Raw genomic sequence first — 12830 nt, 5'->3', positions numbered from 1 at the left:
AATGACTTGCTTATACACTACAAAAATATTTCAAGTGCTGGTTTCCATGCCTCTAGGTATGAAACTCACCAATCAACAGAAAACTCTTAAATGTGATCTCTGGACAAGTCAGTCAGTGAAGTTGCAAATAAATATAATCTGCTAAGTATGTTTCATTGCTTAAAATTGACAATTTACTATAAAGTCATCAAAACCTAATATGTAGTAGGTACTTTATTTGTAAATCATCCTCAAATAGTGGAAAAATGGGTATTGAAGACTTATACTTTTATATCCCTAGGCTCTCTTTTTCTATTAAGTAATTCTATTTGAGATTCATCTTTTAACCACTGTTACTTTTATCAATGCTATCCCAGACTGATAAATCCTTTGACTTTCTCATTCCGACTTTGTTTACAAAGCCTTCATGTGTTTTCCTGACACCCTTAGCATTGATTAAGCAATGTATTTTTTCTTTTCTGCTGAGTTTAGTCTCACTTGGTATTATGATTTCTATTCCTCTGTAAAAAGACATAATGAGGCATTTAAAAGCAACCAGTTTTTTTTTATTATTATTATTATTGTGGTTTAGTACATTGAAAATTTTGAAAGCCCAAATGTCCAAAAATAGATTATTGGATCAAGAAGATGTGGTATATATACACAATGGATTGTTACTCGGCAATCAAAAAAGATAAACTCATGCCATTCACAACAACATGGATAGAGCTGGAAGGGATCATGCTCACTGAAATAAGCCAGAAAGAAAAAGAAAAAATACTGGATGGTTTCACTTATAGGAGGGATGTCGGGGATCCTAATAAGGGATCAGGAAAAAAAAATTATAATAAAGTAAAAATGAAAATCACCAGGAAACTATAAACCAGAGATATTCTGCAGGGGGGAGGAGGGAGTTGGATCAAAACAAAGGTGGGAAGAGAACAAGGGACTATGGTGATGGTGCCTAGGTGGAAATTCCACCCGCTTAGAGAACTATAGTCCCTATAACACAGGGACTATACCGGAGATGATAAAGCATACATTGTATAAAAGTGAGGAATGGTGGGCCTCCTTGGTGGTGCAGCAGTTGAGCGCTGGGTTGAGAAGCTGCCTGCAGCCTCTGCAGCACTGGTTCGATCCCCGGCCGGTCGAGGGTACCCCATGGCACATAGACCTCTCCTGTCACCCGCTGCTCCCCTCAGTAGTGTGCTTCATCAGTCTGCCTGCTCTGCTCTCCCTCTGTCTCTGGTGAATTCTCTCACCCTCCCCGCTTCTGACTGTATCCAGTGCTTGTATAAATAAATAAATAAATCTTAAAAAAAAAAGTGACGAATGGTGTTAAAATATATTAAATAATAAAAAATAAAGAAAAAAGAAAACTCTGGGAAGAGTTTGACTTGTGACTGTTTCTTGAGACGTTGTTTGTGGTACTTGTTGGTCTCAGCTGGCAGGTGGGCTCTATGGAGGCTCTCAGATGATAACACTCACATTATCTATTGTCTTTTAATGTTTCAGTAGAAGGCTGAGCTCAACTATGACAGATGTCTGTCTATACAATAGGTAGGAAGGGTGAGATATGAACTCTTCTAAGATGAAGGACCTCAACATCCAGAGAGAAGTTTGTCAGAGAATGAGGCAAAAGCTGAGTATAGAGTATTACTAGAAGCAATGATTAGAAAACAATGTAATTTTCAAAATATAAACCCTGTTGCATGACTTTAAATGTTGTCTCCATCATTTATTAATTGCAAAATTTTAAACAAATATTTAACTTGCACCTGAATTTTCTCTTATGTAAAGTGAAGATTAAAATGACTGCATTTTGTAGATATTGCAAATATTAAATGAGGTGATATCCATAAAGTACTAAACATATTGACTTACACTCAAATGCAGGCTAGTAAGAAAGAACAATAGTCATCACTCACTAGCACCATGCAAACCTGGATTCCCAATTTAAATATTTCTGGGAATATATATATATATATATATATATATATATATATATATATATATGTGTGTGTGTGTGTGTACATATATAATGTTTTGTTTATATATATTGATGTCTTATTTTGTATAATTAAATAATTTGATTTTTTTATTAAGTTATAGTTTATTACTATGAAAAGATAGAGGTTGAAATCAGGAAAGGGAAAAGACACATGGAGAGAAATTCAAGAAAAAGCAGCCATAAGCCTCCAGATGTTTCTTCTCGGTGGAGTAACATTGGGACGCATCATTATGAAAAACTTAACTGGCAGATTAATAGAGCATGGCGCAATTCTTTAGGCATATGGAAACATTCTTATCATCAGAATATTTCAAGGGTTCAGGAGTTATTTCCCAAGAGTGTGAAGACATACTTTTATTTAGTATATGCAGGGTTTAAGCAACTATGTCTGCTGAGATTCTCTTCCTTACCAAATACTAATATAAGATGTTATTAATAGGGTCAACTAAGACAGGGCAGAAAGGAACTCTGTACATTAATCTCGATTTGTCTATAAATCTAAATTATAAAAGTTTCTTTAAAAATCAAAATCAAATTGGATCAATAGGTTATATTATATATTTAAAACACATATATAACACACATATTACATATATAATAGATATATGTAAATATAAATATATATATATTCAGACTGAAAATATTTCAACACGTCTAGATTTTTTAAAATATTTATTTATTGATGCATTCAAGAACTGGGGTACAGGCCAGAAGTGCAGGGGACGGGGGTGAGAGGGTTCACCAGAGACAGAGTGGGGAACAAAACAGGTGGATATACTGAAATACACTGCTGAGGGGAGCAGCAGGTGAGACAGGAGAGGTCTGTCTGCTGTGCCATATGGATCAGTTCCCTGGCAGGGGTCAAACTCATGCTAAAGTGGCTACAGCTAGCTTCATAATGCAGCAACTTAACACCTTGTATCACCAGGGAGGTCCCTCTCTTTTAGTTATTTTATCTAAATGAGATTTTATCATAAGAGATTCTATCACATTGATTTGACCAGGTGCTTTAAATTTTCTACTGGTTTCATATTTTTAAGGAAGGGATAGGGCTTTTTTCTCAACAACCTTAGTTTCACACTCGATAGCCAAAAAGTGGGAAAAAGTCAAATGTTTATCAACTGATGAATAAATAAAATATAATTACAGTCAACATTGAATACAATACAGTACTATTATCAACTGCAACAAACTTGAAAACATATTCAGTGAAAGCAGTCAGACACAAAAGAGCACACATAGTATAATTTATGTGAAATGTCAGGAATAGGCAAATCCAGTAACAGCAGGTAAATTTATAGTTTTTAGAAAATGAAAAGATGGAGAAATGGTAGTGACCAGAAATAGTAATAGATTTTTCTCTTTAAGTTAATATAAATGTTATGCAATTAGATAGTGGTGAAGGTTGCAAAACTAACTAAGCAAAAAAAAATTTATTTTTACATTTTCAACAGGATTAATTCATGATATGTTCTATAATTCATATTTTTAGAATTAGGTCTCGCTTGCAAATAAATTGTCAGGTTAAATTTTACTAATGCCTGCTCTGTACATTACACTAGATAGGCAAATACATCAATTTTTAAAATAAATATAATTGTAGTACTTCCAAATATTCCCTTTCTAAAGCTTTTTCCTTTCATAAAATATGCACAATTGCTTACCTTTATAGACTAACTAATATTATAAACAGGAAATGGATTCCAACTACTGGTTTTCTACACTTGTCTGAATTACAGTTTGCTAAATCAAGTGCTATTGTTAATTTATTGTCTGACCTAATTGAAAACAGTAGAGTGGGTTGTTTTTGGTTTTGTAGCATTACAGAATTATGTGCAATCAATGATATGATTATCGTTCCAAAATATATACACAGACTAGACATTTTTTAAATATAAAAACATTAAAATTCCCTGTTTTAGTGGAATTGAACATGTATATTGTGACAAATGTGTTTATCCTCTAAAATAAAAACAAGAAAAAGATATTTTTGTATTTTAGTTTAGTGATGGTTTCAATTTTAATAAAACATTTGTATCTTGATTTTTAATGATATTAAAAGAATTCATAAAAAAACAACATTTTAAATGATGTGTATATGTTATATATAAAAATAACTTGAACAAGAACAGACACAGGTATCAATAGAACCAAATAGAAAACGCAGAAATAAACCCACAGATTTATGGTCAACTAATCTTTGACAAAGGAGCAAAGAATATGCACTGTAGGAAAGAAAGTTTGTTCAATAAATGGTGCTGGGAAAACTGGGTCGCTACATGCAAAAGAATGAAATTTGACTACTACCTCACACCATGCACAAAAAACAACTTAAAATGGATTAAAGAACTAGACATAAGACCTGAAACCATAAAATACATAGAAGGAAATATAGGCGAAACACTACATGACATGCACCTCAAAGACATCTTTACAGACACATCACCCAAAGCAGTGATAGTGAAGGCAAAGATCAATAGCTGGGTCTACTTCAAATTAAAGAGCTTCTGCACAGCAAAAGAGACAATAACCAAAACAAAGAGAAGCCCCACAGACTGGGAGAACATTTTTGCACACAACACTAATGATAAAGGACTGATCACAAAAATCTACAAAGAGCTGATGAGACTCAATAAAAGCAAAGAAAATAATCCAGTCAAAAAATGGGCAGATTAGCTAAAAACAAACTTCTCCAAAAAGGAAATGCAAATGGCCAACAGGCATATGAAAAAATGTTCAACATCACTTGTAATCAGGGAAATGCATATCAAAACTACCATGAGATACCATCTTACACCAGTGAGAATGGCACATATTAAAAAAACTAGCAACAACAAATGTTGGTGAGGATGTGGAAAAAAGGAACTCTCCTGCACTGTTGGTGGGAGTGCAAACTGGTCCAACCACTATGGAAGCTGTGTGGAGATTCCTCAACCTGCTAAATATAGAGCTTCCATATGATCCAGCAATTCCACTCCTAGGTATTTACCCAAAGGACACAGAAACATTGATCCCAAAGGGCTCCTGCACCCTATGTTTATAGCAGCACTATTGACAATAGTTAAGCTTTGGAAACAACCTAAATGCCCAAAAATAGATGACTGGATCAAGAAGATGTGGTACATATACACCATGGAATATTACTCAGAAATCAAAAAAGAAAAACACATGCAATTTGCAGCAACATGGATGGAGCTGGGAGGGATCATGCTCAGCGAAATAAGCCAGAAAGAAAAAGAAAAATACCGGATGGACTCACTCATAGCAGGAATCTAGAAAACCTTAATAAGGGACCCGTAAAAGAATAACTATAAGAAAGTGAAAATCAAAATCAACAAACAACTATAAACCAGAGACAAACTATGGGGGGTAGGGGGGAAGGTAAGTTAAGAGTCAAATAAGGCTGGTGCAATTGTATGGGGAATATAAAAACAAATAATTAAAATAAAAAACTTGAGCAGCTCTTCTTCCATTTTCAAGTTTATGGAAACAAAACTTCAAAATAAAAATTTGAAGAAAATTTTCATTCAAATATTGTGATTATTTTGAATGTCTTATGATGTACATTTTATGTTTTTTAATGGAAGATATCCAGTTAAGGTATTTCTGAATTGAACCTGCATTATAAACAACCAAAGCTTTTCTCTGCTTTCTGAATTTAGAAAGTTGAGGTTATATTACTTGCTTTAAACTTTTTGTAAGAAAGTATGACAATAAAGTCTGCCTGTATGTATACATATGTTCATATACTTTTTTTTTTTAGAATTCTTAGAAAGTATCTAGCTTCTGTTTGTAGAAGCAGATGCTGTAAAGATGTCAACCTTTTTAAAAATGGAATACAATTTATACATAACATGATGTTATATTTGAGTTACAATATGATTCGATATAGGTATATAAGAAATTATCACCACAATAAGTATAATTAACATCATCCTCACTCTTTGAAAAATGTTTGAGATCAGTTTTGAATATTTTTTAATATTTTATTTTATAATTCTTACATCATTTTTCATTTTTGCAGTTTTAGCAATTTAACAATTGTTTTTGCTACTTTCTACAAATAATTATAGGCAAATTCTGGTTTCTGACTTCATCAGATCTCAGTAATTTATGTCATGCATCACTTTCAATAGGATTTCATGCCATCAGTTAAATATAACCAAGTACAAATGCTTTCACAAGGTCATGACTAGTTGACATGATGGACAGTTGGTAAAATTAACCTGTGTAATCCAAGTTAGAGTATTCCTTTTAAAAAACTATCTGTGAATGTTCAAATAAGGCAGAGTTTACTGTCACCCATTCTATTTAACTCCTTTTATGTCACCATGGCTGTTACTTAATTTCTCCATCTGAATTTTTCAACATATTTCTTTTAAATCCAACCCATAAAAATACATAAATAAAGTATGGAAGACAAAAATGGTATAAATTAGAGTAGCTTAAACTTGAAGGTTAAAGCAAAATGCAAAATGCAGTTATTCATATTTCCCTTTAAGTTGGCACACTAAAATTATTTCAATAAAGTACATGAAGAAAAGTTCTTGTGTCTCCCCCAGCCCCTTGAAATGTCATACTGCATTGGAGGAACAAAAGGGTAAGTAGGCTTCAGCATCAATATTGAATGTGCACATGTGTCTGTATATACATACTTTTATAGTAGCCATTTTAATGGCTAATTAATCTATTGTAAGTGGTGAAGAAGATTTAGGGGTCCTGATAACTGAGTGTGATTTGAAATCAACTCAAGAGAGTGACTTTATACACAAATTGTGGCAGGGTGGAACAAGAATTGAAAAACTATTTTTCCTTTACATAAGAGCATATAGTAAAATAATATAAATTCAAATAGAACTATTATAGCAAACAACTTGGGAAGTTAAATAATCCTATGTTTTTCCTACTTCAGACTTGCATAAATTGAAAATAATGTACAAGATACTGCTTTCAGTAATTAAACAAAGAGACAATCAGACTAATGTAACTCCATGGCTTGGTCTCCTGCATAAACAAACCAAAATTTAAACCAGGCAATACGCTCAAAATCTAAAAAAAAAGGAACAAATAATTTATCAAAACAGTCAACTGGGCTTCCCATATAAAGCAACCACTTAAGCTACAGTCAAATAAATAATTTTCTTTTTTTTTAAGATGTATTTATTTATTTATTTATTTATTTATTTATTTATTTATTTATTTATTTATTTATTTATACAGAACCAGCGTACAGGCCAGGCAGACTGACTAAATACACTGCTGAGAGGAGCAGCAGGTGAGGCAGGAGAAGTCTGCCGCGCCATGTGGGCCCCTCGCTGGCCAGCCCATATCGAACTGGCGCTGCAGAGGCTTCAGCCTGCCTCACAGCCCTGCGCTCAACCACTTGCGGCACCAGGGAAGGCCCATAAATAATTTTCTAACTTTGCTTACTTTTAAAAACTTCTTCCCCTCATTGTATCAGTGGCTCCTAATTACCTGGGGATTATTGTTGCCTGATTTGCAATCCAGGTATACCCACTCTCTTGACAAATTGAAATGGTCTCAGTTTCTTTTAACAACATATTAAATGATTAACTGTGATGGATTATTTAATGCACCAGTGTACATCTCCTGTTGAAGGTACATCATACATCTTAATGTCTAATCTCCTTTTTTTAATTTATTTTATTTTTTTTAAGATTTATTTATTATTTATTTATACAAGTGCTGGGTACAGTCGGAGGCGCAGGAGGGTGAGAGAATTCACCAGAGCCAGAGCGGGCAGCAGAGCAGGCAGAAGGACCGAAGTACACTGCTGAGGGGAGCAGTGGGCGGCAGGAGAGGTCTGCGCGCCATGTGGGACTCTCTGCCAGTGGCCGCGGAGCAGCCGGGGATTGAACCTGCGCTGCAGAGGCTGCGGGCAGCTTCACAACCCAGCGCTCAACCGATGCGCCACCAGGGAGGCCCATTCTCCTAATTTCTTAATCTCATACATAATCTCTTAATCTCTTTTAATAAAAAATTACAAGACTTAATGTTTTATGGATTTTATTCCTCCAAGTTGGTGAAGATCCATGGACTAAAATCAAATTAATGTTCAGGCTCCCTTTAACTGAGAGACTTAAATTGGATCCATTGATTTGTGCCACGAACTAGAAAAGGTGTATTACTGCTGTAGATATGATGGCCTAGCTCTTCCAAATTTGGTTCAGGATCAGTTATAGCAAACTGGGCTGCATCATCAATTTCTTTCCGCACACTAACATCAATTTCTTTCAGTTCTTCAACACTGGCAAGGTTGTTGTTTACCATTCTATTTTTGAGAAGCATAATAGGATCACGCTTCTCTCTTACATTCTGAATTTCTTCTCGTGTTCGGTAACTGATTCCAGGATCACTCATACTGTGTCCATGGTAACGGTATGTTTGCAGCTCCATTAGTATGGGCCCCTTTCCAGATCTGCAAAAATCAACTGCAAACTTAGTTGCTTCCCGAACGCACAGAACATCCATTCCATCCACTCTTAATCCAGGGATACAATTTCCTCTCTTGTAGTATTCAGTGTTGGCTGCTGCTCTCTCAACAGATGTCCCCATTCCATAGAAGTTATTCTCACAGATGAAAATGCAAGGTAATTTCCACAAAGCTGCCATATTGTGAGCTTCAGCTATCTGCCCCTGATTAGCAGCACCATCCCCGTACAGAGTCAAACAGACCTCATTGGTTCCCTTATATTTACAGGCCAGTGCAATACCAACTCCCAGGGGTCCTTGAGCACCAACAATGCCATTACCCCCATAGAAATTCTTGGCATACATATGCATTGAGCCACCTTTACCTTTAGCACAACTCCTCTTCTTCCTGTCAATTCGGCAAGAATTCCTCGAGCAGAAATTCCACGCACATAGCACAAACCATGAGCCCGATAGGATGTGATGACATGATCTGTTGGATTTATCCCAGCCTCAAGGCCCACGCAACAAGCTTCCTGACCATCACACAAGTGACAGAAACCACGAATAAATTTTTGTTTATACAGCTGATCTGCCTTCAATTCCATTCGACGAATGCTCTGCATCATCTTGTAGTACTTGAGCCCATCCTCCCTGGTTAACACGGTTGTGACAGGGGGACCCTCTTCCAACCGATGAAGCTCACATTTCTTAATTTCAAATGTAGCATCATTGGAGAAGTTACAGGAAGCTACTAGCACTCTGCTAGGCGGCTTCTGGGAGACACCCGATAGCACGCGGAAGACAGCGGCAGCAAGCGTCTTCCTCATGGAGTGTGCTGTTCTCCCAGGTCTCAGAGTCAAAATCTGCGCTGACTGGTCCTGTGATTAAGTCTCCCAGCTTCTCGGAACACTCAAGACGTCACAAAGAACAAAGAGCCACGCCCAGGCCCCCACCCCTGCCACTCCCCACAGGCCTGGGTAGTTTAATTTATACAGCGGGGCTTCCCTGGTGGTGCAGGCGGTTGAGCACAGCGCTGTGAAGTTGTGTGCAGCCTCTGCAGTGCCAGTTGGATCCCTGCTGGACTTAGAGGAGCCCACATGGCGAGCAGACCTCTCCTGTCTCGCCTGCTGCTCCCCTCAGCAGTGTATTTCGTCAGTCTGCCTCTTCTGTTCCCCACTCTGTCTCTGGTGAATTCTCTTACCCGCCCACGCATCCAGCCTGTGCCTTGGTTTTTGTGTGCATGAATAAATAAATCTTAAAAAAATTCAATAAAGTAGCTACAGTCACAAATTTAAAGAGGGAGAAATCAGAAACAAATAACATCAAAAATGACAGGAAAAATTACACAGATATCTCAGGATCATAAAAGGATATCATATTCAGGATCATATTCAGAGGATCATAAGAGATTATTTGGACCATTTGTATGCTAAAAAGTTGAACAACCTAGAAGAACTGGAAAAATCCTTGTAAATATGTCACCATCTGAGACTGATTAGTGAAGATATAGATAACCTGAACAGACCAGTTACAGCAAGGGAATTGAAACAATAATCAAAAGTCTTCCTTCAAAAAAGTTCAGAACCAGATGGTTTCACTAGTGAATTTTACCAAATTATCAGAGATGAGTTTATATCTATCTCAAATTCTTCCAAAAAATGGGGCCTCCCTGGTGGTGCAGGCGGTTGAGTGCAGCGCTGTGAAGCTGTCAGTAGCCTCTGCAGTGCCAGTTCCATCCCCACCAGCCTCAGAGCAACCCACATGGCAGCAGACCTTTCCTGTCTCGCCCTGCTTCCCTCAGCAGTGTATTTCGTGGGCCTGCCTGTTCTGTTCCCCGCTCTGTCTCTGGTGAAACCTCTCACCCTTCCGCGCATCTGGCTATAACCCGGTTCTTGTATAAATAAAATAAATCTTAAAAAAAAAAAATTCTTCCAAAAAGTGGAGAAGCGGGAATAGTCCAAACAATGTTTGTGAAGCTAACATATCCAAAACAGACAAGGAAAACAACAGAAAGAAAAGTACAGCCAAATTTCTAAAATGAGCATATATGCAAAAATTCTCAACAAAATCTTAGCAAAGGGGCCTGCCCTGGTGGCGCAAGCGATTGAGTGCAGCGCTTTGAAGTTGCCGCAGGCTCTGCAGCACAGGTTCGATGCCTGTTGGCTGGCGAGAATCCCACCTGGCATGGCTGACCTCTCCTGTCTCGCCCGCTGCTCCCCTCAGCAGTTTATTTCAGTCAGTCTGCCTATTTTGTTCCCCACTCTGTCTCGGTTGAATCCTCTCACCCTCCCATGTGTTAGACCTGTATCCCAGTTCTTGCATGTATGAATAAATAAATCTTAAAAAAAAATCTTAGCAAAGTGAATTTGACAATGAATTAAAAGGATTATACAACATGATCAAGTGGGATATCTTCCGAGACACAAGGATGGCTCAATATCTGAAAATTAATCAACATCATTTACCACATTAATAAAACGAAAGATACAAACCATATGATCACATCAAAATACATTGAGAAACATTTGATAAGGCTTAAATCCATTAATGAAAATCCTTGAGAAACTGAAGACAGATGAATCATACCTCAAAACAATAAACGCCATATATGACAAACCCACATATAACATCATTCTCAATAGTGAAAAACTAAACATTATTCTTCTCAGACCTGATACATGAAAAGCATATCCATTTTTCACCACTACAATTAAACTTATTATTGGAATCCTAGCTAGAGTAATGAGACAAAAGAAAGATTGAAACTGTATCTAATGTGGAAAAAAAAATAAAATTATCATTATTTGAAGAACACATAATAATGTACATAGAACACCCTAAAGACTCCACTAAATGTACTGATTGAGGGCCTCCTTGGTGGCACAGATGTTAAAGACAGCGCTATTAAGCTATAGCCAGCCACTGCTGAGTTCAATCTTGGCCAGGGAGCAACCCACATGGTGCTGCAGGCCTCTCCTGTCTCGCCCTCTGCTCCCCTCAGCATGTTTTACAGTAGATCTGCCTGTTCTGCTCCCCACTCTCTCTGGTGAATCCTCTCCCACTCCCCTGGGGCGTATACTCCATTTCTTGTATGCATAAATAAATCTTTTAAAAATACTGACAGAAACAACAAACCAGTTTAGCAGAGTTGTAGGTTACAAAATAAATACACAAAAACAAGTAGTCATCCCATATGCAAACAATAGTTTGAAGAAGAAGTCAAGAAAATAATCAATTTACAATAAAATAAATTAGCATTAACTTTCTAGGAGTAAACTTGACAGGGAAGATAAAGTATCTATTCAAAGAAAACTCTGAAATGTTGTTAAAAGAAATTGAAGAAAAAACTAAGAAATGGAAAGAAATTCCCTGCTCATAGATTGGGGCATTGAAAATGGATATTATATCCAAAGCAATATACAGATCCAATGCAATGCTTCTCAAAATATAAAGGCATTCTTCTAAGCTGTTGATCAAACATTGCTAAAACTGATATGGAACAAAAAAAAAAAAAAAAAAAAACCCTGAAGCTAAAGCAACACTGACAAAAATGAGAAAGAAGGGCAGTATCACACTACCCAACTTAAGAAAAAGCATAATAATCAAAACAACATGATACTGTGGCAAAAATAGACACACAGATCATTGGAATAGAATTGAGAGTCCAGAATAAACTCACAGCTATATGGACAGTTAATTTATGACAAAGGAGCCAAGAATATACACTAGAGCAAGGAAATCCTCTATTATAATGGTTTTGTGAAAAACTGTACAACCACATGCAAAAGAATGACTGTAGAACTACTTTTCATACCATACACAAAATTCAACTCAAGATGGATGAAAACGTTGGATGTAAGAAATGAAGCCACACAATACATAAATAAAGATACAGAAAAAACACTCCACAACATAGGCTTTAATAATGTTTTTGTGGATTCATTTCCAATGGGGAAAATAAAAGAGAATACAATCAGTACCATATAAGCATTCCTACACAGTGAAATAAACTATGACTAAAATGAAAGACAACCTAATAAATGGGAGAAAATATTTGCTGTCATACATCTCAGAAAGGAATGAAATCCAAGATCTACAAAGAAATAATCAACTCAATAAAAAGCAAAGACCTCACTCCAAATTGGGCAGAAGAGCTAAATAGACACCTCCAAAGAAGACATATAGATGACCCACAGGCACATAGAAAAATGTTTATCATCTCTTGCCATTATGGTAATGCAAATCAAAGCCAGAGTGAATTATCACTGCACACTTGTGAGAAAGGCACACTTCATAAAGACCAAAAGCAACAAGTGCTGGAGAGAATGAGGAGGGAAAAAAAGAACATCCTTATACTATTAGTGGGATTATTGACTGTTCCAGTAACTTTGGAAAACAATATGGA

The 12830-nt window shown here is 36.4% G+C and overlaps 1 protein-coding gene across 1 annotated transcript; it reads right to left on the bottom strand.

Annotated features, from left to right (window-relative positions):
- Window positions 1-8016: 8016 nt before the first annotated feature.
- On the bottom strand, window positions 8017-9334 carry LOC119260804 (pyruvate dehydrogenase E1 component subunit alpha, somatic form, mitochondrial-like). Its single transcript, XM_037529884.2, is given in 2 exon segments — window positions 8017-8820; window positions 8823-9334. Coding segments are annotated over 2 exon segments (1173 nt in total). The 5' UTR covers window positions 9253-9334; the 3' UTR covers window positions 8017-8077.
- Window positions 9335-12830: the final 3496 nt, after the last annotated feature.

Source organism: Talpa occidentalis, unplaced genomic scaffold (genome assembly GCF_014898055.3).
Source record: "Talpa occidentalis isolate TD23 unplaced genomic scaffold, MPIMG_talOcc4v2.1 talOcc4.6, whole genome shotgun sequence".
Taxonomy (NCBI): domain Eukaryota; kingdom Metazoa; phylum Chordata; class Mammalia; order Eulipotyphla; family Talpidae; genus Talpa; species Talpa occidentalis.
This window is presented reverse-complemented; position numbering and strand designations above follow the sequence as displayed.